Source organism: Pelophylax lessonae, assembly GCF_965119305.1.
Source record: "Pelophylax lessonae genome assembly, chromosome: 8".
Taxonomy (NCBI): domain Eukaryota; kingdom Metazoa; phylum Chordata; class Amphibia; order Anura; family Ranidae; genus Pelophylax; species Pelophylax lessonae.
The window spans coordinates 18,390,512-18,417,015 of record NC_138775.1 but is presented as its reverse complement, the minus strand read 5'-3'; the positions used below and the strand labels follow the sequence as shown (position 1 = coordinate 18,417,015).

Sequence of the window (26,504 nt, the reverse complement as noted above, 5' to 3'; positions counted from 1 at the left end):
TCTATAGACAGACCCTGACATATATGGATGGACCCCAATGTCAATGGGCAGACTCCAATGTTTATGGACAGACCCAATGAATATATGCAGACCCCAATGTTTACGAAAGCAGCGCATTGATTATAAAAAAAAGACTCAAAATCTATAGACAGACCCCGACATCTATTAATGGACCCCAATGTCAATGTCTATGACATTGACTTCAATGTCAATGGACAGACCCCAACATTTATGGGCATACTCTAATGTCTGTGGATGGATCTCAATGTCTATGAATGGGCTCCAATGTCTATGGACAGAGCCCAATGTCTACAGATAGACCTCAGTGTGGGTTGACAGCCTCCAATTTCTATGGAAGGACCCCAATGTCTACAGACAGATCCCAATGTGTATGAATAGTCCCCAGGTGGACAGACCCCAAAGTCTACCAATGTCTATGGATAGACACCAATGTCTATGCATGGACCCAATATGTATAGACTAAAGCCCCGTACACACGCACAGATTGTTGGCCAACTGATCGGCCAACTTTTGTCCAGTGTTTGTTGGTTGAAATGTGCTCTAGACTTGCACTGGACTTTTGTTGGCCAACAAAAACCAACTTCAGAAGTGATGTCATGTGATGGTTGACTTTCCGTGTGTTTTTTCTTCTCTGAGCGTGCACAGTCTTGCTCATCTGATTTTTGTCTGCCGAAATCTGTACTGACTGAGGAACAATCGGCCGTTCTTTGTTGGCCAACAAAAATGTTATACCATGCACACCAGATTTTTTTCGGCCGAAAATTTGCAGTTGGTTGTCGGAAGCATCATACTAACAAGCCTACAAATCGGCAGATCGGACGTTGGCCAACAATTTACGGCCAACAATCTGTGCGTGTGTACGGGGCTTAACTCCAATGTCTGTGGACAGACTGCAGTTTATGGACAGCCCCAATAAGCGTGGAAGGACCCCAATGTCTAATGACAGACCTATAATGTTTATGGAAATACGCAAATGTTGATGGACGGAGTACATTATGTATTGACTGACCCCAATATCTATGGATGGGCCCCAATTTCAGTACCAGTGTACAGCCAGTCAGTGCTACTGGCACCCGATAAGAGATCACATGACCCATCCATCATGGCAGTTGATAGTGGAGAATGCATGCAGAAGTGGAAGGGCGTGTTGACGAGAGGCATCTATCCCCTCTTCTGTGCTTTCAGACTCATAAATTGCATTTCTCATTTCTTTTCAAATTGTTTCCAGGGTCGTTTTGCTGCGCAGTTCTGATGGCCAATCATGTAATATAAGACAATCCCATCGCTGTATTCTGTAACTATTTATATCCACATGAATATTTTATTCATCACACTTGGCACATGTCAAGGCGGACACGGGCAGATTATTCAAAGGAAAATAGATTTCATTACACAGAAGGTTAAAGTAAAACGCCAAAGACATTTCCAGGGACAAATCTCTCTTGTTCTGCCCCTGGACGCCCTGGGACTACACATTTAACGCTGCCATGTGAGGGCTAATCATCCATTGTTCCTGCTCAAAACGTGAAAAAGATTTCAGCGGCCCCCCGATGTGTCTTAGTCATCCACGTGACATCTTTTCCACTTGAAATCTGTGTTGCGTCGGAGTTCCCTGCCTGGGCACATCCAGATTACAATCAATGTTCATTGATAACTCTGAGGAGCCGCTCTGACTGAACTCCACTCTCCATGGGCACGGGGTAATTAGTGGTGACGTCTGCACTGTACAATCAATACAAGTGGGCGCAACTGCGTAATTCAAATCACCTTTCCACTCCACCGCTGGTGTTGGAAAATGTCTGATTTTTTACATTTCCCTCAAAGGAAATTTGCCACATACAAGGAGCACCGTTCTGTTCCCTGGCATGCCTCAATAAAGTGTCTTCTGCTGGGTGACCTCCTCGTTATCTGCTCGTTAGTCTGTTATGACCAGAGCCATGACAAGGTGAACAGTGCAGAGTATGTCTGTGCAACCTCTGAATAGTGTTGAAATGCCCTAATGCACACGTGTCAAACACAAGGCCCGCGGACCGAATGCGGCCCGCTGGGCCATTTCATGTGGCCCTTGCAGCTGTGTCACCCCTTCCTGGTTGCCCTCACCATGTCTCAGCAATTGGCAGCAGAGAGGAGAACAGGACTCCTCCTACAGATCCTGTGCCTCTCTGTGCAGCCTTAGCACTCCTTCATCTATGCCTCTCTTGGGGTCAGAATTCAGCAGACTCTGGCAGCTGACTCCAGCCTTCCTCTGGTCCTCCTCCAGACCCTGCACTTTCTGATTCCCAGCAATGCCCATAGTGTCTTCCCGGTCGCAGCACAATGAAAGAGGGGTGCACCATGATATAAGGGGGGGGGGGACACTTGACTTCTGATGGTGGGGGGGCTCTTAACATCTGATGTAAGGGGGGTGGGTTTTTCTGGACATCTAGTCTTACAGATACAACCGGCCCTTTGAGGGGAAACCATAATGCTGATGCGGCCATGATAAAATTAAGATTGACATCCCCTGCCCTAATGCAAGGCCTTATGATGAATGATCACTATAATGGAGGAAATACGCTGCCCAGAAATGATGGTAAACACATGGAGATAATTAGTAAAAAAACATTCAGACCCGGAGGAAAGCTGCTTCCTCATTGGCTCCTCGGTGATCATACAGATGCCGAGCATGGAGCAGGGTGGATTTGATTTAAATCAAGTGGATTTAAAGCGTAACTCCACTTTTGTTGAGAAAAAAAAACATTCCCCTCTGGGTGAGCTCTGTACATTGCAGGGATTATAACAAACTTTGTTGCAGATTTCTACCTTTTGTTATTCAGAAGAAATCATTGTTTGTTCCTCTGTGCTGAGTGGGTCTAATGGGAGTGGTTTCATAATTATCTATCAGCTGTGGCAGCTGCAGAGCACTAATGAGGAAATCTGCTGGGTCTGCATCCCTTTAGACGTGTTCCTATTGGGAGTATCTCACCAAAAAGGACATTTTTGTTGCAGAGGATGCCAGAAATCTAATTTGTATCTTAGGTAGACTTATGGGAAAACTGGTGAGCCAATCACACAAGCAGGAAATGATGTTTCTGGGGGTGTGGTCAGTATACATTCTGTGTAAAGAACAGCTCCAGGTGGCCATATTGCATTGCAATTTCAGAAAATTACAATAGCTGCAGATTGAAATGGAAAGGTAATTTTTAATAACATTCAATTATATTATGATTTGTGTCACAATCGTATACGCTTTATTATATGTTTTTTATTTGCTATTTTTTTCCCTACGAAAGTGGAGTTACCCTTTAAATCATGATGTAAATCACTAGTAAAGAGGCTTGATTTAAACCAACTCAATTTAAATCATAATTTTTCAAGAGCAACTGTAATTTCTGTCCTGCAGCAGCTCCTCCTCCTCTGTCCCGCTGTTGACTCACCGACAGTCCCATTCACTTTAATGGGACGGCTGGTGGTGCGGCAGTGACACAACAAGGTGAGGGACGTGGCAGCAGCAGGTGAGTGGATGCCCGCTAACAGGCACTGCCATGATGGATCTGAAATGACAGGTGCTCTTTAAATGTAAGGATGCTCTTGCTAGTAGTTCAGAATATCAGAACCGATTCAATCAGAGTTTTTTAGTGTACACAGTTTTATTTTATCTCATGGTTAGTGTGAAATTGTGTGAGTGCATCAATGCAGTGCATGTTATCTCAGCTTGCAGAGCTTGGATTCATTGAATGAGTTTACCAAAAATGTAAATATTGCAGAATATACAGCCTTATGCTACATAACTAAGCACCATTTCATGCTGAATAAATGAAATTAATAATGTATCTTCAATATAAAATTATCTTTAGATAGATTTTTACTCCAAAAGCATTTTATTAACCACTTGCCGACCAGTCACTGGGACTGTACTGCGGCAAAGTGGCTCGTTCCCGTCCAGCGACGTAGACCTACGTCGCTGGACTTCTCCCCTTGTGGGCGGCGCTAGCGCACTGCCGGAGACTCGCTCCCACTGTTTTCAGTCACAGCGGGAGTCGGGCCAGGGGAGGAGCGACGGTGATCACCGCCGCTCTTCCCCGATCATCGGGGAATCGAGTGTGGAGATCCGCCCGTTTGTGTAAACAAAGCGGGCGGATCTCCTAAGTGACAGGCAGGGTCAGATTGCAGGGTTCAGCATAGCTCAACATGTGATCTGTCCCTGTGTCACTCAGTCACCTCCCCCCACACACTTCAGTAAGCACCAGGCATACATTAACCCCTCCCTCTCCAATAAAATTAACCCCTTCCCTGCCAGTGTCCTTTTTACAGTAACAGTGCATATTTATAGCACCGATTACTGCAGTAATGTCACTGGTACCCCCAAAAGTGTCAAAAATGTCAGTCAAGGGTCCGATCTGTCCGCCGCAATGTCGCAGGCCCGCAAAAAAAAAAAAAAAATCGCAGATCGCCGCCATTACTCGTTAAAAAAAACCCACCAAAAATGACAGAAATCTTTCCCTTAGTTAGTAAACACAATAACTTTTGCGCAAACCAATCAAAATACGCTTATTGTGATTTTTTTTTACCAAACATAGGTAGCAGAAAACAAATTGGCCAAAAATTTAAAAAAATTTTGATTTTTCCATTTTTGGGGGGGGGGGGGGGGATTTCATATAAAAAATGTGAAAAATATTGTTATTTTTTCAAAATTTTCGCTCTTTTTTTGTTTATAGCGCAAAAAGTAAAAATCGCACAGGTGATCAAATACCACCAAAAGAAAGCTCTGTTTGTGGGAAGAAAAGGACGTAAATTTCGTTTGGGTACGGTGTCGCACGACCGCGCAATTGTCAGTTAAAGTCGCACAGTGCCGAATCGCAAAAAGTGGCCTGGACGTAAGACAGCAAAATCCTCCGGTGGTAAAGTGGTTAAAATAAATGTAATAAAAATCCAAAAAAATCAGATTCTTTTAATTTTTTTTTTTCAGAGCCATTGATTTTTATCCACCCTGGCGTGGGGGTTGATTTACTAGAACTGGAGAGTGCAAAATCTGGTGCAGCTTTGCATAGAAACCAATCAGCTTCCAATTTTTATTAAAAAAGCTTAACCTCTTGCCGATGGCCCACCATAGTATTAATGCGGCAGGGCGGCTTGGCTGCGCAAAATCACGTGATTTCGTGCACAAGGTCTCGGCAGCGTGCACGCGCCACCGGAGCCGTGCTCCCACTGTGATTGGACACAGCGGGAGGCATGATAGCGATTTCCGCCGGCCTCCCCAAATCGTTGGAGAAACTGACAGAAGACCCGCCTGCTTATGTAAACAAAGCAGGCGGATCTTCTGTCACACAGGCAGGGAGAGATCAGCAGTTTCAGCTAAGCTACAACCCCGATCTCTCTGTGCCTGTCACAGGGCCCCCCCCCCACACACACACAGTAATCACAGTTAGGCATACATTAACCCCTTTGATCACCCCCCAGTATTAACCCCTTCCCTGCCAGTGTCATTTATACAGTAACAGTGCATATTATTTAGCACTGATTTACTGGATTAATGTCGCTGGTCCCCAAAAAGTGTAAAAAATGTCAGTTAGGGTCCCAATCTGTCCGCCACAATGTCGCAGTCCCGCTAAAAAATGCTGATCGCTGCCATTTACTAATAAAAACAAAAAAATAAAACAATTTCAAAAATCTATCCCGTAGTTTGTAAACGCTATAACCTTTGCGCAAATTAAAATATGCTTTTTGGGATTTTTTTTACCAAAAATATGTAGCAGAATACAAATTGGCCTAAAAATATTGATTTTTTTTTAATTTTTTTTATTGGGAATGTTTTATAGCAGAAAGTAAAAAAATATGGCGTTTTTTTTCAAAGTTGTTGCCCTTTTTTTGTTTATAGCGCAAAATATAAAAACCGTAGAGGTGATCAAATACCACCAAAAGAAAGCTCTATTTGTGGGAAAAATAGGACAGCAATTAATTGTATTAGGGTACAGCGTCACACAACCGCACAATTTGTCATTAAAATAATGCAGTGCCAAATGGCCTGGTCATTAAGGGGGTAAAACTTTCCAGAGCTGAAGTGGCTAATTAAGAAAGCTGAAGGTAGAAGCTGATTGGCTACCAAAGCTGCAGCAGATTTTGCACTCTTCAGTTTTAGTAAATCAACCCTTGTGTGTCAATCGTGCATTGATATAAGCCACATGTGTCAAACACAAGGCCCGTGAGCCGAAACTAGCCCACCAGGCCATTTCATGTGGCCCTCAGACCTTTTTCTGCAGCTGCGGTAACCGCCCCCCCCCCCCCCCGTGCAGCTGCAGAGAGGCTCGTACACACGATAAGAAAATCGGAAGTAAAATGTTGTCTGACGAACAATCTGCAGATTTTTGGATTGTTAGTATAGTGGTTTCGACAGCCGATTACAAATTTTGGTACGACAAAAACTTGATGAGCAGGCTATAAAATTTTTATCGTACGTGAACACGTCTAATTTTCATTCAATACAGTTTTCGTCCAAAAAAAAAATGGTAAGAGCAAGACTACGCATTAGGGATCGGTCGATTATCGGCAAAGCCGATATATCGGGGCCGATATGCACTTTCCCCAATATATCGGAATCGGCCCTGGAGGTTACCAATATTGCCGATATTTCAGAAAGTGCTGTACCGGAGTGATGCCTGCAGCTAGAGGCATCCCCCCGGTACCGGCGTCCATAGCCAACGGTCGGCTGTCTTGTAATGACAACCGATGTGGCTGAGAAGCCTTTCGGCTATCATTACAAGGAGCGGGAGGGAACGCCCCCCCCCCCCCGCCGCCTTCCGCCATCCTGCCAGGAGACCCAGGCATCCTACCTGCATGGCCGCCGAAGACCCGATCAAAGCCACATTTGGCTCTGATCGGGTCTCCATGTAAAAAACCCAGAAGTGATGTCATGACATCACTTCCGGGTACTGTCTGGCGCCAAATTAAAGAAAATTACAGCATTCAAAACAGCCAAACTTGGCGTTTTAAATGTTTTTCAGTGCTGAGGAGGGGTTTGGGGTCTTTTAGAACCCCAGATCCCTCCACAACAGTACCTGTGTAAAAAAAAAAAAAACAGGCATTGGGGCTGATCTCAGGTGTGAAGGTATTAAGCTAATCTGAGGTCTGAAGGTGCTGGAATTTGGGCTAATCTGAGGGTAAAGGAATTGGGGTGATCTGAGGACTTAAGGTGCAGAAATTGGGGTGATCTGAGGTGTGATGATGCAAGCATTGGGGATCATCTGAAGTGTGAAGGCGTGGGAATTCGAACTGAACTGAAGTCTGAATATTAAGAAATTGGGTTTGCTCTGAGGTATCAAGGTGCAGGAATTGGGGTGATCTGAGGTGTGAAGGTGCAGAAATTTGAGCTGATCTGAGGTCTAAAGGGGCAGGAAACATCTAAGGAGTGAAGATGCAGAAACTGTGGCTTATATGAGATCTGGGGATGCAGGAGTTGTAGCTGGTCTGAGGTCTGATGGTGCATAAATCATGAGTGATCTGTGTGAGAGTGCAGGTATTAGGGTGATCTGAGGCGTGAAGGTGCAGGAATTAGGGCTGATCTGAGATATGAAAGTGCAGGAATTTAGGTGATCTGAGGTTTGACGATGCAGAAATTGGGGTGATTTGAGGTGAGTAGGTGCTGGAATTTGGGTGATCTGAAGTTCGATGATGCAGGATTTGGGGTGATCTTGGTTTGATGGTGCAGGAACTGGGATTATCTGAGGTCTGATAGTGCAGGAATTGGGGTAATCTGAACTGTGAAGGTACAGGAATTGGGCTGATCCAGAGGAATGACAGTGAGGGAATTGGGGATAGTCTGATGGTGATCAATTTGAAGAGATCTGAGGTGTGAAGGTGCAGGAACCGGGGTTCACCTGAGGTGTGAAGGTGCAGGAATTTGGATTGTCTAAAATGTGAAGGAATTAGGGTTATTTTGACATGTGAAGGAATTGGGCTGATCTGAGATGTGAAAAAACTGGGCTGATATGAGATGTGAAGAAATTGGGCTGATCTGAGGTCTGATGGTGAAGGAGTTGGGGTGATCTGGGATGTAAAGGTGAAGGAATTTGGGGTGATAGGAGATGTGAAGGTGAAGGAATTTAGTTAATCTGAGGTCCAATGGTGAAGAAAGCAGGGCTGATCTGAGATGTGAAGGTATTCAGGCTGATCTGAGATGTGAAGGAATGGGGATGTGAAAGAATTGGGCTGATCTGAGATGTGAAGGTGAAGGAATTGAGTTGATCTGAGGTCTGATAGTGAAGGAATTGGGGTGATCTGGGATGTAAAGGTGAAGGAATTGGGGTGATAGGAGATGTGTAGGAATTGAGTTGATCTGAGGTCTGATGGTGAAGGAATCGGGGCTGATCTGAGATGTGAAGGTGAAGGAACTGAGTTGATCTGAGGTCTGATGGTGAAGAAATTGGGGCTGATCTGAGATGTATGTAAAGGTGAAATAATTCGAGCTGATCTGGGATGTGAAGGAATTGGCCTGATCTGAGGTGCAAAGTTGAAGGAATTGGGCTGATTTGAGAAGTGAAGGTGAAAGAATTGGGGTGATCTGAGGTCTGATGGTGAAGGACAGGGATCACAATGACACTTTAAGTCCAGTAGACTATTCAGTAGATGTAAATATGAACAATTTCTGTGCATACACCAGTTAACAAAATAACCATTAATAAGGTCAACTTGCTATTTGTCTAAATCTTGTGGAACGTTTGCTGCCCCCCTGCTCTGGTACAATAATTCCATGTGACGCTCATAAATAAAAGTTTTCTCTTTCGGAGGTAAATGAATGCAGATATTCCTCTATGGTGTCCTCCCGGCCTCCTCAGACACAACCCGGTACAGAGCAGACATTGTGCGCGGTGTCAGGAGACAGATCAGCGTCTCGGAGATGGAGAGTAAATAGAATGAAGATCACACGCTCCGCTCTGCTTAAATACAACTGCCTGTGAAAAGCTTTGTATCCCGCGAATCGCTGCACTCCGCCTGAATGACTCTCTGACCACTTCACTGAACTCTCTATTCACACCAAGTATCAACTTTCCCCTCCACACTACAACCAGACCCAACACCAGATACCATTCTCAGTATCTGTCCTGTATGCCGGGTGTAATTCTCAGTATCTGTCCTGTATGCCGGGTGTAATTCTCAGTATCTGTTCTTGTTCTGTATATATGGACTCTGCACAGAACCACTTCTCTTGTCCTGTATGCTGGGTTTAATTCTCAGTATCTGTTCCTATTCTGTATACATAGACTCTGCACAGTACCACACTCAGAATCACCACCATAAGCGTGGCTGGGTCCCCCCCCCCCAGTCTGTAGAACACCCCTGCCATTATCAGGACGGAGGAATTTAATGCCTGCACTCGGGGGACTGCTTTAATGTGATAGAGTAAAACCAATGAGGCGCTAAGAAAAGCCGCCCTCCCGTCGGCGGCACTTCATCCCTCTGTTAGACCTCATTTCACAGCGTCTCGCTGGATGTTAATGACGTGCGCAGGAAAATCTGCCCAGCACGGGCTGAAGACTTTTATACCACATTAAAACGTGGAGCGTGGCGGTTTCCATCGCAGCGTCGAGCCTTTCCTCGCCACGCACCGCGCACTTCATCCTCCGCTGGTCAGGGATTCCTCACACCTAGTGCGGTGATCTGAGCTGGTCAAACGCAGGCTCAACGCAAGGACACGGCAAATATTAACAGAAACGCATTACAACATGCGTCAGAAGATTATAAAGCGCTGCTGTGCATACAGCGAAATGGCAGAGATTTCATGGATCGCATTACAAAACGCACAGAATAAAGTCTTAGCTTGCCTTTAGAGCTTACTTCCACTTGCTTCCACTTAAACACACAATACAAATTCCACTTTTATAATGTTTTTTGATGCTTCTGTTTAAAGCTTGGCAAATCCCCTGTGTGGGTCGATTTTCTATTTTTTTTTTAAAGGGGCCAAGCTCGTTAGTACCCCCGTTCCGCAGATCCCCAGCTTATTTGTAACCCTCAGCTCTGCTGATTTCCCACTCCGTAGTAACCCCAGCTATTCTGATTTCTTACTCCGTAGTAACCCCAGCTCTACTGATTTCCCACTCAGTAGTAACCCTCAGCTCTGCTGATTTCCCACTCAGTAGTAAACCCCAGCTCTGCTGATTTCCCACTCTATAGTAACCCCCAGCTCTGCTGATTTCCCACTCAGTAATAACCCTCAGCTCTGCTGATTTCCCACTCAGTAGTAACCCCCAGCTCTGCTGATTTCCCACTCAGTAGTAACCCCCAGCTCTGCTGATTTCCCACTCAGTAATAACCCTCAGCTCTGCTGATTTCCCACTCAGTAGTAACCCCCAGCTCTGCTGATTTCCCACTCAGTAGTAACCCAGCTCTACTGATTTCCCACTCAGTAGTAACCCCCACCTCTGCTGATCCCTCTCTCTCCAGTCCCCACTCACCTTCTGCTATCTTGCTCCAACGTGACATATGCTAGTTTCTCCTGCTCCGGTACCCCAGCTCTGCTGATTTCCCACTCCGTAGTAACCCCCAGCTCTGCTGATTTCCCACTCAGTAGTAACCCCCAGCTCTGCTGATTTCCCACTCAGTAGTAACCCCCAGCTCTGCTGATTTCCCACTCCGTAGTAACCCCCAGCTCTGCTGATTTCCCACTCCGTAGTAACCCCCAGCTCTGCTGATTTCCCACTCCGTAGTAACCCCAGCTCTGCTGATTTCCCACTCCGTAGTAACCCTCAGCTCTGCTGATTTCCCACTCAGTAGTAACCCCCAGCTCTGCTGATTTCCCACTCAGTAGTAACCCCCAGCTCTGCTGATTTACCACTCAGTAGTAACCCCAGCTCTGCTGATTTCCCACTCAGTAGTAACCCTTAGCTCTGCTGATTTCCCACTGAGTAGTAACCCCAGCTCTGCTGATTTCCCACTCCGTAGTAACCCCCAGCTCTGCTGAATTCCCACTCAGTAGTAACCCCCAGCTCTGCTGATTTCCCACTCCGTAGTAACCCCCAGCTCTGCTGATTTCCCACTCCGTAGTAACCCCAGCTCTGCTGATTTCCCACTCCGTAGTAACCCTCAGCTCTGCTGATTTCCCACTCAGTAGTAACCCCCAGCTCTTCTGATTTCCCACTCAGTAGTAACCCCCAGCTCTGCTGATTTCCCACTCAGTAGTAACCCCAGCTCTGCTGATTTCCCACTCAGTAGTAACCCTTAGCTCAGCTGATTTCCCACTGAGTAGTAACCCCAGCTCTGCTGATTTCCCACTCAGTAGCAACCCCCAGCTCTGCTGATTTCCCACTCAGTAGTAACCCCCAGCTCTGCTGATTTCCCACTCAGTAGTAACCCCCAGCTCTGCTGATTTCCCACTCAGTAGTAACCCCAAGCTCTGCTGATTGCCCACTGAGTAGTAACCCCAGCTCTGCTGATTTCCCACTCCATAGTAACCCCAGCTCTGCTGATTTCCCACTTCCTAGTAACCCCAGCTCTGCTGATTTCCCACTCAGTAGTAACCCCAGCTCTGCTGATTTCCCACTCAGTAGTAACCCCCAGCTCTACTGATTTCCCACTCAGTAGAAACCCCCAGTTCTGCTGATCCCTCTCTCTCCAGTCCCCACTCACCTTCTCCTATCTTGCTCCAACGTGACATATGCTAGCTTCTCCTGCTCCGGTCCCCCAGCTCTGCTGATTTTTCCCTCAGTAGTACCCCCAGCTCTGCCGATGCCCCACTCAGTATTAACCCCCAGCTCTGCTGATCCTCCCCCCTCTACAGTCCTCACTCACCTCACTCACCTCCCACTATCTTGCTCCAATACTGCTCACCACATTTCCATATGCTAGTTTATCCTGCTCTAGTCCCCCAGTTCTGCTGATTTCCCACTCAGTAGTACTCCTAGCTTTGCTGATGCCCCACTCAGTAGTACCCCCAGCTCTGCTGATTATCCACTGCTAAGTCCTCTCTCTCCGGTCCTCACTCACCTCCCACTACCTTGCTTCAACGCTGCTCACCATGTGTGACATCTGCTAGTTTCTCCAGCCTCTGTCCCCCAGTTCTGTTGATCCTACATTGCTCAGTCCTCTCTCTCCGGTCCTCGCTTACCTACCACTATATTGCTCCAACGCTGCTCACTACATGGGACATCTGCTAGTTTCTCCAGCTTCAGTCCCCCAGCTCTGCTGATCCTCTGCCACTCAGTCCTCTCTCTCTCTCCAGTTCCCTCTCACCTTCCGCTATAGCGTTCCAATGTTGCACACCATGTGTGCCATCTGCTAATTGCTCCAGTCTGGACCCGGCTCACCTTCCTGCTGCTCCAAGCTGTACACCAGATGTGACTTCTGCACCAGACACTTCGAGAATATATACACATGAACCGGAAGTCAGTGCTCATGATGTCTTTCTGGTTTGCTTGTTGGTTTCCCAGTGCATCCTGGGATATCCTATTCCTGCAATACCTCCAAAACAAAGCGAAGCTAACACTGAATAAAAGCTCCACAAAAGCTTCAGGTGCTATAAGCGAGCATTGTCATAGACTTCTATGGAGGCTTTGGAGATGCTTTGAAGCCTCAAAAAAGCGACACGGGGTATCATTTTTGAAGTAGAGCAAAACAAATGCAACGTTTGAACAGGACTGTAACGTAACCATTTTATTTAGTGATGGGTGCTTTGATTGGCATTCAGAGCGCTTTAACAAAGCCTCTTCAATGCCACATTTTTAAGCGCGTTTAAATTACCCCTTACAGAAGAAATGAAAAGGTGAACTAACACTGTACACCTTCCCCTTACCCTGGTCCCCTTTGTACTTACACTCCGCGGGTGATGAGCTGTCAGTGCCTGCACAGCCGGTCCATCAGCCTACACATTTGAAATCCCCGCTCTTCTCTGTACAGCTCTACCGGGGCTGATCAGAGTAATGCTCTGCAACGGCGCTGACCAAACAGAATCCCTCTGGTCCGCCCCAGGAGTGCTGTACAGAGAAGAGCGGGGATTTTCAAATCCTCATACCTCTTGACCGGCTACATGGGCTCGTCACGTGACTCGGAAAATGCACTAATTAAAGTGCATATCGCGTTTTTAGTGCATTTTCCATGCGTTGCCATAGACTACAATGTAACTCGCGTTCTTTCCAAAACGCACAAAAAAAGGCAGCAAGCAGGATTTTTGATCACTGTCCTCCAATGCAATGCACTGATGTGAGGAGCTTAATGGACTATAACGGTGGATAGTTTTCGTGTGCTCTTAGTGTGTTCTGATCCAGCGTATTAGTCTACGTAAAATGCGACAGTGAGATCTGGTGCTAACAAATCATTGTGCTACCCCAACCTTCCCATAGACCGTCACCAAGTAGGAAGCACCCATCCAACATATAACAAAAAAAAAAACTCTGCCTCCCCCCAATCCTCCCTAATTCCTCCTTCAACCCCCCCCCCCCAAACATCCCATTATGGCCTCCTTACGCTTCTGCATTTAAGCCCCGGTTCACACTGAATGCAGCTTTCATATCGCACTACTTTAGAGCTGGCATTCAGTGCGATTTAATGTGCACCTTGCCAACATCTGTGCGATTTCATGCAAAGATGTCTATGAAAGTCGCACAAGGAATGGCCAAACATAGCACAGGAACCTTTTTCAAAATCAGTGCAAGTCGGAGTCGTGCCGATTTTGAACGGTTCCATAGGCAGAAATAAGGTGTGACTTGGAATGCGACTTTGAACTGTCAAATCACATGACAAGCTGCAATGGTGTGAACCGGGGCTAAAGCAAAAGTTTAATTTGGTTGAGGATGAAGAGGGAAAGAATTAACATTTTATTTCTGTCTGTGACCAAACTATGAATTTTTTTTCATAATTTCCTGTCCTATGGCACCCATACAAGAAAAGGACAGTGTGATTGTCACTGGGAAAGGAAAGCACACACGGCAAGTTGGTAGGCAGACAACGCAGGCCAAGATGGTAGACTGGTGGACAGAGGGTAAGAAATAGACAGGTAGGCAGTCATATAGGAAGGCAGATAGACAGGTAAGCAGTCATATAGGAAGGCAGATAGACAGGTAAGCAGTCATATAGGAAGGCAGATAGATAGGTAAGCAGTCATATAGGAAGGCAGATAGACAGGTAAGCAGTCATATAGGAAGGCAGATAGATAGGTAAGCAGTCATATAGGAAGGCAGATAGATAGGTAAGCAGTCATATAGGAAGGCAGATAGATAGGTAAGCAGTCATATAGGTAGGCAGATAGACAGGTAAGCAGTCATATAGGAAGGCAGATAGATAGGTAAGCAGTCATATAGGAAGGCAGATAGACAGGTAGGCAGTCATATAGGTAGGCAGATAGACAGGTAAGCAGTCATATAGGAAGGCAGATAGATAGGTAAGCAGTCATATAGGAAGGCAGATAGATAGGTAAGCAGTCATATAGGAAGGCAGATAGACAGGTAGGCAGTCATATAGGAAGGCAGATAGACAGTTAGGCAGTCATATAGGAAGGCAGATAGACAGGTAAGCAGTCATATAGGAAGGCAGATAGACAGGTCAGCAATCATATAGAAAGGCAGATAGACAGGTAGGCAGTCATACAGGTAGGCAGATAGACAGGTAGGCAGTCATATAGGAAGGCAGATAGACAGGTAGGCAGTCATATAGGTAGGCAGATAGACAGGTAGGCAGTCATATAGGTAGGCAGATAGACAGGTAGGCAGTCATATAGGTAGGCAGATAGACAGGTAGGCAGTCATATAGGTAGGCAGATAGACAGGTAGGCAGTCATATAGGAAGGCAGATAGACAGGTAGGCAGTCATATAGGAAGGCAGATAGACAGGTAAGCAGTCATATAGGAAGGCAGATAGACAGGTAAGCAGTCATACAGGTAAGCAGATAGATAGGTAAGCAGTCATATAGGAAGGCAGATAGATAGGTAAGCAGTCATATAGGAAGGCAGATAGATAGGTAAGCAGTCATATAGGAAGGCAGATAGATAGGTAAGCAGTCATATGGGTAGGCGGAAAGAAAGACAGGCAGGCAGGCAGGCAAAATAAAAGCAGGGGAAAAAAATCAGACAGTCAGACAGGGGAGCAGATAGGCAAGAATATAGACAGGTAGGCATAAAGACAAACCGGCAGGCAGACAGACAGGCAGGCAAGAAGACAGACAGGCAAGATTTAGACAGGCAGGCAGACAGACAGGCAAGAAGACAGGCAGACAAGACAGGAAAGCAGACAGACAGGTGGACAGGCAGGCAGGGAAGAATTTAGACAGACAGGCAGAAAGACAGACAGACAGGAAGACAGACAGAAGGACAGGTAGATAGACAGGCGAAAATTTAGACAGGCAGGTAGAAAGACAAACAGGCAGACAGACAGGTAAGAAGACAGACATATGGACAGGCAGAGGGACAATCAAGAAGACAAACAAACAAACAGATAGATAGGCAAGAACATAACAGTCAGATAGGCAGGCAAGAGGACAAACAGATAGGCAGGAAGGAAGACAGACAGACAGACAGGGAGACAGGGAGGCAGGCAGGCAGATAGGAAGGCAGACCTACCTCGGTCAGGTGAGGGTTGGGGTTGAAGCCACACTGGTTGCACACCTCGTTGTGACACTGGGTGCAGGTGTTAAAGTTTGGCTGGTTGGGGGACGAGGTGAGATCTGTAGTGTTGCATATAGGGCAGACGGTGCTGCTGGGTAACGGAGCGATTTGCGGCACAGAGTAGGGAGAGGTGGGGGTGGTGCCCCTGTCCGGAGACGCTGAGGGGGACCTCCCCGTCCAGTGGCCTTTGCTGTCCACCTGCAGGGTCCTCCGGGAGACGTCGGATGCCGGGTGGGATGGCGACACATGGCTTCTCGGTTCCTTTGTGCTCTCGGTACTTAAAGGCGTCTGTCGGAAGGTCTGCGGACCCGAGGTCTGTGTGGCTAGGCGTCCAGAGTTTTCCAGCCTGCCGGGGGCGCTGAAACATGAAGAAGAATAATCAGTCATGACCCTTGTTCATATCAGGGAACCTTCACTGTTACTGCTAAACACAAAGGAAACCCACAGAAAACACAAATACTCTCTGGACTCTGTGGAAGGAGGGTAACACCACTTTTCAGAGTCTGCAATTCTGCATGTCACTCCCCTACTTCATACCCTGAGCCCCTCCCTCCTGTAAGCCAACCTACATGCCCCACGCCAAGCTGACACTCCCCCTGCAAGCCTAATGTCTTAATTCAAACAGATTTCAGGTAAGTGCATTGTCTGGCTTGAAAATAATTTTGAAACGTTGCTTTTGTACATTCCACCGTGGACCTGAGAAGCCAAACAAGGATTCTGCCATTTTCTCATTGGAAATGTTTCCAGCAGTGAGATGGGGAGAGAGACGTTTCCTGCCCCGATAACAGAGTTATTGTCTCAGAGGATGCAGTGCAGGCGTGCTGCTGTTATCAGAGAAGTCCAGGCTGCGAGTTCCCAGAGATCAATATGATCTCTCAATGTTACTTTATTACAAGGTGTCAATCCCGCAAAATCGTTAACTTCTTAGAGTTATGTCATGAAAAACTGGAGGCATACATGCCAGGAAGAGGAAGAAGGAGGGGCAGAAGGAGGGAGCAGACAGGGCAGGAAGGAGGAGGAAGGCAGGGCAGAAGGAGGGGGCAGACAGGGCAGAAGGAGGGAGCAGACAGGACAGGAAGAGGAGGAAGGCAGGGGAGTAGGAGGGAGCAGATAGGGCAGGAAGAGGAGAAAGGCAGGGCAGAAGGAAGAAGCAGACGGGGCAGGAAGAGGAGAATGGCAGGGCAGAAGGAGGGAACAGACAGGGCAAGAAAAGGAGGATGGCAGGGCAGAAGGGGGGAGCAGAAAAGGCAGGAGGGAACAGACAGGGCAGGAAGAGGAGGAAGGCAGGGCAGAAGGAAGAAGCAGACGGGGCAAGAAGAGGAGAATGGCAGGGCAGAAGGAGGGAGCAGACAGGGCAGGAAGAGGAGGAAGGCAGCGCAGAAGGAAGGAGCAGACAGGGCAGGAGGGAACAGACAGGAGGAAGGCATTGCGCAGACTGGGCAGGAAGAGGAGGCAGACATGGCTTGAAAAGGAGGCAGGCAAGGCAGAAAGAGATAGCAGACAGGGAAGAAGGAGGGAGCAGACAGGGCAGAAGTTGGGAGCAGACAGGGCAGGAAGAGGTGGAAGGCACTGGGCAGACAGGGCAGGAAAAGGAGGCAGACAAGGGAGAAGGATGGGGCACATAGGGCAGAAGGAGGGAGCAGATAGGGCAGAAGGAGGATACAGGTGGTGCAAAGGGAGGGCAGGAAGATGAGGCAGGTATGGTAGGAAAATGAGGCAGGCAGGTTAGGAAGAGGGATCATAAAAAGCAGAAAAAAGGGTTAAGCAGTACAGGAAGAGGCGAGCAGAGAAGGAAGAAAAGGCAGTAAGGGTGCAGGCAGGGGAGAAGAGGAGACATGCAGGGCAGAAAGAGAGAACAGCCAAGCAGCACAGAAATAGGGAGCAGGAAGAGAGAATAGGGAGAGAGAGGTAGGCAAGGCAGGAAGAGGAGGCTGGCAGGATGCAGGCAGGGTGGGAAGAGGAGGCAGAACCTCTGCATGCAAGGTGGAAACAGAAGGCAGGTGGGGTGCAGGCAGAAAAGGAATATGAGACATGTAGGGCAGAAAGAGAGAACAGCCAGGCAGTGCAAAAACAAGGAGCAGGAAGAGAGGGTAGGGAGAGAGGGGCAGGCAAGGCAGGAAGAGGCAGGCAGGGCCGGGAAGAGCGGACAGGCACGGTGCAGGCAGGGTGGGAAGAGGAGGCAGGCAGGGCACGAAGAAAAGGCAGTCAGGGTGTAAGGCAGGGAAGGAAGAGGAGACATGCGGGGCAGAAAGAGAGAACAGCCAGGCAGTGCAAAAACAAGGAGCAGGAAGAGAGGGTAGGGAGAGAGGGGCAGGCAAGGCAGGAAGAGGCAGGCAGGCTTGGCGCAGGCAGCATGGGAAGAGGAGGCAAGCAGGACAGGAAAAGGGGCAGGAAGAGAGAATAAGGAGAGAGGGCAGGCAGGGAAGGGAGAGAGGAGAGGCAGGGCAGGAAGAGTGGAGCAGGCAGGGTGAGGGTGCAGGAAGAAAAGGGGCAGGCAGGATAAGAAGAAGCAGACAGGTAGGGAGGAGGGGGATGGGCAGCAAGAGGGGGCAGGCAGAGCAGGAAGCCGCAAATAATTCCACAAATCTAAAACCTAACAGAATATATTTCAAATTGGCATAACCTATATTCAACTCATGAACTTCCACAGGAAGGCTTTCAATGTGTGTGCTTCCATGGGGCTTTAATGGCAATAATCTCTAATATGAACAAAGATATATAGTAAAAACTTTATAAAGCATCTTTTTTCATAACCAAAAATAAAACACTTTAAAATCACATATTGATTGGCATCACATGATTACATCCTACGTTCACAATATACCCAACAGTCCAAAACTGGGGAAACGTATTACAACATATCCAAGATGTAGCAGTAATACAAATGCTCCCCAGGATTGGACGGACCCTACGCATTTCGGAAATTCCTTCTTCAGGGGTATAACGGGTACAGTGTGTTTTGTAAATGATAAAGCAAGACAGCAATGTTAAAAACCATATAATTTACAATGTCTTCCACCTCCTGCCAGTTATAGACTGACCCAGGAACACCCCTGGAGGACAATATGTGTTCACTGAGGCCATTGGAAAAGCGGCCCTAATCCTATGTGGGTGTCCCTCATTAGCCCCACCATTCCCCATGTAGGAAAAGAGAGGAAAAACTGAGACAACCTTCTATATTCAACTCATGAACTTCTACAGGAAGGCTGTGAGCTCTATTCTGAAATTTAGATAGATGCTTTAAGAAGTATCTATGAAAGAAATTCTTCCACCAACTAATCCCCTCAGACCCCGAGACCTCACCCAGATAATCAGCACAGGAGAATCAGACCTCACCCAGCCCTCAGCACAGAAGGATCAGACCTCACCCAGCCCTCAGTACAGAAGGATCAGACCTCACCCAGCCCTCAGCACAGAAGGTTCAGACCTCATCTGGCCCTCAGCACAGAAGGATCAGACCTCACACAGCCCTTAGCACAGAAAGGTTAGATTTCACCCAGGTACAGCATCAACACAGAAGGCTCATACCAAATCCAACCCTCCATACAGAAGGTGCAGACCAAAACCAACCCTCTGTACAGAAGGCTCAGACCAAGCCCAACCCTCCGTACAGAAGGCTCAGACTAAACCCAACCCACCGTACAGAAGGCTCAGACCAAACCCAACCCTCCGTAGAGAAGGCTCAGACCAAACCCAACCCTCTGTACAGAAGGCTCAGACCAAAACCAACCCTCCGTACAGAAGGCTCAGACCAAACCCAACCCTCCGTACAGAACGCTCAGACCAAACTCAACCCTCCGTAAAGAAGGCTCAGACCAAACCCAACTCTTCCTACAGAAGGCTCAGTCTAAACTCAACCCACTGTACAGAAGGCTCAGACCAAACCCAACCCTCCGTACAGAAGGCTCAGACCAAACCCAACCCTCCGTACAGAAGGCTCAGACCAAACCCAACCATCCGTACAGATGACTCAGACTAAACCCAACCCTCCGTACAGATGACTCAGACCGTAAAGAAGGCTCAGACCAAACCCAACTCTCCCTACAGAAGGCTCAGACTAAACCCAACCCACCGTACAGAAGGCTCAGACCAAACCCAACCCTCTGTACAGAAGGCTCAGACCAAACCCAACCCTCCGTACAGAAGGCTCAGACCAAACCCAAACTCAACCCTCCGTACAGGAGGCTAAGACCAAACCCAACCCTCCGTACAGAAGGCTCAGACCAAACCCAACCATCCGTACAGAAGGCTCAGACTAAACCCAACCCTCCGTACAGAGGACTCAGACTAAACCCAACCCTCCGTAAAGAAGGCTCAGACCAAACCCAACTCTCCGTACAGAAGGCTCAGACTAAACCCAACCCTCCATGCAGAAAAGTCAGATTTTACACAGATACAGCATCAGTATAGAAGGCTCAGACATCACTAAACCCCAGAAGAGAGGACTCAGACCTTCCCAAGCTCTCAGCACAAAAGGCTCAGATTGTACCCAACTCAAATTGAACCCAGATACAGTACACATCCCCCAGTTTAGAAGGCTTAGACCGCACCTAGCCCTCAGTACATTAGGTTCAGACTTTGCCTAATCCTCAGCACAGATGGTTCAAACCTCACCCAGATATCAAAGCAGAAGGCTAAACACAGAGAGCTGAAACCTTCAGCAAAGAAGGCTCAGATCTCACACAACCATCAGCACAGAATATTGAAACATTACCCAGCCCCCAACACAGAAGGTCAGACCTTATCCAGCTCTCAGCACTAATGGCTCTTACATTACCCTGACCTCAGCACACCTAAGTGCTTAAATCTCATACAGCTCTCAGCACAGAAGATTCAGACCTTGCCCAGCCCTCAGCACAGAAGGCTAAGACCTCACCCAGCCCTCAGCACAGAAGGCTAAGACCTCACCCAGCCCTCAGCAAAGAAGGCTAAGACCTCACCCAGCCCTCAGCAAAGAAGGCTAAGACCTCACCCAGCCCTCAGCACAGAAGGCCAAGACCTCACCCAGCCCTCAGCACAGAAGGCCAAGACCTCACCTAGCCCTCAGCATAGAAGGCTAAGACCTCACCCAGCCCTCAGCACAGAAGGCTAAGACCTCACCCAGCCCCCAACACAGAAGGTCAGACCTTATCCAGCTCTCAGCACTAATGGCTCTTACATTACCCTGACCTCAGCACACCTAAGTGCTTAAATCTCATACAGCTCTCAGCACAGAAGATTCAGACCTTATCCAGCCCTCAGCACAGAAGATTCAGACCTTGCCCAGCCCTCAGCACAGAAGATTCAGACCTTGCCCAGCCCTCAGCACAGAAGGCTAAGACCTCACCCAGCCCTCAGCACAGAAGGCCAAGACCTCACCTAGCCCTTAGCACAGAAGGCCAAGACCTCACCCAGCCCTCAGCACAGAAGGCCAAGACCTCACCTTGCCCTCAGCACAGAAGGCCAAGACTTCACCTTGCCCTCAGCACAGAAAGTCCAGACCTCACCCAGCCCTCAGCACAAAAGGATCAGACCTCACCTTTCCCTCAGCACAGAAGGTCCAGACCTCACCCAGATATCAGCACAGATGACTCAGATCTCACTCAACCCTCAGCCCAGGGGCCTCACACCTCACCCAACTCTCAACACAGAAGGCTTGGACCTCACATAGATATTAGCCCAGACATCTCAGACCTCCCCGGGCCCCAGCACAAAAGGCTCAGACTTCACCTGGATAGCACAGAAGGCTTAGACCTCACCCAGCCCTCAGAACAGGAGGCTCAGATCTCACCCAGGTATCAGCACCCAAGGCTTAGACCTTGTACAGCCCTCAGTATAGAAGGCTTAGACCTCACCCAGCCCTCAGAACAGGAGGCTCAGATCTCACCCAGGTATCAGCATCCAAGGCTTAGACCTCGTACAGCCCTCAGTACAGAAGGCTCAGACCTCACACAGCCCTCAGTACAGAAGGCTCAGACCTCACACAGCCCTCTTTACTGGAAATTAAAGAGCTGAAGGCTGTGGGTTACAGACTGCTCCTGTGATTGTGGAAAGAATGCAGCTCTTTTTTGAGGATATTATATACTGTAATAACCAGGTGTTTATCTGGGGATTGTATAATGGATTATGCAGTTTACATATCACACCATGTTCATGCTGGGAACATTGGCCATCCTCCACTCTCTGCTGAAAAGCGCAATATGCTAATTGCAACGTTTAGGAAGATGCACAGTAAACGTATTGCTGGCAGCAGCAGCCAAAAGCGTCCATAAATACATGACAAGAGCCGAGTGCATTCCTATAATTGGACGGAGCTCCAAGTGCTGCACAGTGATTTCCAGACATTAATGGAGGAAGGGACCACATCTGTCTCCTGTCACTGAGTTCAGCTCCGTGCCTCATCATTGATAGGAAATGCTGGCCGGAGGGAGTTTACATAATATGGATATAGATCTGTGATTAGGTGTACACAGTGCCTGTTAGCGCTCAAGGCAGAAGCGTGTCCCCTCTCAACCATATTGTGCATTAAAATATGGATTTCCCTACAAATTTCCTACCCTGCCACCAGTCCACATTATACAGTATAGACCAGCAGTTTCCAAACTGCAGGCCCTTTGCTTACCTTTATCTGGCCATTGGGGCGCTATTCTATCCACTGAAACCAATATAGGGGGCAAGTCCTCCCACTAACACTAACGATGGGGCACAATTCCTTCCATTGTCACCAAGGATGGGGCACAATTCCTTCCATTGTCACCAACGATGGGGCTCAATTCCTTCCATTGTCACCAACGATGGGGCACAATTCCTTCCATTGTCACCAACGATGAGGCACAATTCCTTCCATTGTCACCAATGATGGGGCACAATTCCTTCCATTGTCACCAACGATGGGGCACAATTCCTTCCATTGTCACCAACGATGGGGCACAATTCCTTCCATTGTCACCAACGATGGGGCACAATTCCTTCCATTGTCACCAACGATGGGGCACAATTCCTTCCATTGTCACCAACGATGGGGCACAATTCCTTCCATTGTACACCAACGATGAGGCACAATTCTTTCCATTGACACCAACGACGGGGCATAATTCTTTTCATTAACACCAACGATGGAGCATAATTCCTCTCACTGATACCAACAATGGGGCACAATTCCTTCCATTAACACCAACAATGACGCATAACTCCTTTCATTAACACCAATGATGGGGCATAATTCCTTCCATTGATTCCAATGATGGGCTACTATTCCTCCCACTGACACCAACAATGGGACACTATTCCTCCCACTGACACCAACAATGGGACACTATTCCTCCCACTGACACCGACAATGAGGCACAATTCCATCCATTAACACAAACAATGGTGCATTTCTCATTTCATTGACACCAATGATGGGGCATTATTCCTTCCATTGATTCCAATGATGGGCTACTATTCCTCCCACTGACACCAACAATGGGACACTATTCCTCCCACTGACACCAACAATGGGACACTATTCCTCCCACTGACACCAACAATGGGGCAGAATTCTTGCCATTGACATCAACAATGGGACACTACGCCTCCCAATGACACCAAAGATGGGGCATTGTTTACTCCCACTGAATGTCAGGAAATTTTCTATTCCCACTGGCCCTTATCCGGCCCTTCTAAAGTCTGAAGGACAATAAACTGGCCCTTTGTTACGAAAGTTTGGATATCTCCGATATAGACTTTGGTACCGTATTTTCCGGCGTATAAGACGACTGGGTGTATAAGACGCCCCCACTAATTTTCAAGTTAAAACATAGGTTTTGGGCTATACTCGCCGTATAAGACTACCCCCCTTCCGAAGCAAAGCAACACCATTGAAAAACATAGGATTTCTCATAGATCTCCAAGGTACCCCAAGTACTGGAATACATGTAATCTCTCATCCTGTACCGGTATACCGTATGTACCGTAGCTTCGGCTACATACAGTATACCGCACTGAGCCAATCACAGTGAGCGATGTATTCTATTATTGAATGCAAAGCCTGCTCAGATTGGCAGAGTCAGAGAGGCGGGCTGATGTTACTCCGCCAATCTGAGCAGGCTTTGCATTCAATAATAGAATACACCGCTCTCCCTGACTGTATGTAGCCGAAGCTACGGTACATACGGTATACCGGTAAAGGATTCCCACACAGCCAGCATCTTGAGAGATTGCATCTACCGGTAATAGTTATACTTAGGTTACCTTGGAGATATTATACTCGGCGTATAAGACGACCCCCCATTTTTGGGGGATTTTTTTTTTTGAGGTTCAAAAGTAGTCTTATACGCCAGAAAATACAGTAGATACATAAATTCCCCAACATTTTGCATTTTCCTACGTGTGGTAGGACCATGGGCCAGGATGGTGGCCAGCTTGCACAGACTGGGCTTTTTACAGCAGTGGGAGGCAGAAGATATAAGCATACATTTTGTGTTGTCTTCCAACCCAACCGGCAACCATTGATACAAGTGCTAGGCTACCAAACTCCTGGGATCCAGGTTGCTGCCTTAGGCTGGCCATATACAGCTCAGTGAAGGACGAGATGTCCCTAAATATGGGCACTGCTTGTGGTTATTGGGCCCTTTCTACAATACAGGACAGCAAGAAGTCTTCTACTATGAGCTGTGATCTACCCTAGCAGCATGGAGTACCGGTCCACCATTTCGATAAACTGATAAAGTGCACCAATGACACCATACTGTTACGCACAGTGCTAGCTGCACCTCCATTTCCTATGATAATGAGTTACATCATATGTGTCTGGAATCTCCCAACACTCTGGAGAAGTGATGTCATCGGAGGGATCTGACCAGGAATAGAAGCACAGACGTAGATCATAGCCTCAGGTGTATATAAATCCTCTGTATCCCATGGCAGCCAATCACAGGTCTTCCTTTGACAGCACTAAGACTCCAGCCATACTGGCACACAGCGCACGGCTCCCATAATTCTACAAATACACAAAAGGAATCTCCTAATATAGTATAAGGGCTGGAGAGTCCTGACAGCTATTGTGCCTTTCTATAGCTGTCTATAGAAGCCTGTATTCTTCAGCTCTTTAAAGAGAACCTGTCATCAAGAAAAGAGCACATTGACATGTGTCAATCAAGTCTGTCCATGTTTGAGAATGGTGGTAATTTATTTTTATGTATTTATATAGCGCCATCAATTTATGCAGTGCTATTCTCAGAGAATAGGTGCAGGAACTCCTCCCTTCTGAGTCACCCCTTAACTCCGTTCCCTACCCACCCCCGAGCACCTTTCCTTGGTTTCACCTCCTACCCACCTCCCAGTAAGACCCCTTTTAGAGAATTAACGATAACAAGAAAGGCAATATAATAGATCTAGAAACAATGGACACCCCAGCGACAATAGATCCAACCCTGCAACAATGGACTTCCAACATCCAGCATCAATAGACTCTCCAGCAGAATCAGGCCCCTCCATCAACAGTAGATCCCTCCCAGCAATGATTGATTCCCTGCAACATGATACTCCACCAGCAACAACAGACTTCCCCAGCAACAATAGACCTTCTGCGCAAATAGATCCCCTCCAGCAACCAATAGATCCCCTCCAGCAACACTAGATTCACCAGTAGTCAGCATCAATAGACCCTCCAGCAGACAGCAACAAAGACCCCTCCCTCAACAAAAAAATACCTCCCAGACACAACTGACCCACCAGCAGCAAAAGACCCACCCCAGCAACAATAAATCCCTATGAGCAACAGAAGACCTCCCCAGCAACAATAGACCCCCATTCTCTGCAGCAATAGATTCCCTATTAGCCAGCATCAATAGACCCTCCAGCACACCTTGCCATTACATACATTCAGTTCTGGAGGTGCCGGAACTGCGTTCCCCCGCATTCCCGCTGAAAAAAAGCCCTGGCTATACATATATACCGCCCACTTTATTAGGTACACCTGTTCAGTTGCTTGGTAACACAAATTGCTAATCAGCCAATCACATGGCAGCAACTGCATTTAGGCATCTAGACGTAGTGAACACGACATGCTGAAGTTCAAACCGAGTATCAGAATGGGGAAGAAAAGGAATTAGAGAGACTTTGAACGTAGCATGGTTGTTGGTGCCAGATGGGCTGCTCTGAGTAATTCCAAAACTGCTGATCTACTGAGATTTCCACACACAATCCATCTACAAAAAATGGTGAGAAAAAGATAAAATATCCAGTGAGTGGCAGTTGTGTGGAGGAAAATGCCTTGTTGATATCAGAAGTCAGAGGAGAATGGGCAGACTGGTTCCAGATGATAGAAAGGCAACAGTAACTCAACTAACCACTCATTACAACAAAGAAATGCTGAATACTAAGGGATGCACCGATCCAATATTCGGATCGGATATCGGCCCCGATACTAGCAAAATAGCTGGATCGGGGGATCGGGAAAATTAACAGATCCACGGGCCGATCCGGTTTTGCTCTTTATAGCTTGTGAGGGAGCAGAGAACAGCTGTCAAAGAAAAAAAAAAGAGCCTCCTGCAAATGCCTTTCAACTCTCCCAGTTAAGTAAACACAATGATTACAATGTATCTTTTCGTTCCGTCTGCCGGAGGAGGGAAGTTTAACCTCTTAAAGACTAAACCCATGACATTTTAGATTTTGAATGCACAATGTTATAAGGTATCTGCCGATACCGATACCGATCCAGAAGTATTATTTTGTTATAAGCTCACAAAACAGTACTTCCGGATCGGACTCGGGATTGGCGATTTCACAAAGCAAAAGATCGGGATCGGGACCAAAAAAAGTCAGATCGGTGCATCCCTACTGAATACCATCTCTGAACGCACAACACATCGAGCCTTGAAGCAAATGGGCTACAGCACCAACAGAACACATCGGGTGCCATTCCTGTCAGCTAACAACAGGAAACTGAGGCAACAA

General features: G+C 47.4%; 1 protein-coding gene across 1 annotated transcript in view; it reads right to left on the bottom strand.

Annotated features, from left to right (window-relative positions):
* The window catches only part of BSN (bassoon presynaptic cytomatrix protein), a 220,681-nt gene that overhangs the window by 150,954 nt on the left and 43,223 nt on the right, over positions 1 to 26,504 (bottom strand). The window contains exon 2 of the mRNA XM_082265336.1: positions 15,540 to 15,942. Within this exon, the coding sequence (XP_082121462.1) occupies positions 15,540 to 15,942 (403 nt within the window). The remainder of the gene's footprint in view (positions 1 to 15,539; positions 15,943 to 26,504) is intronic.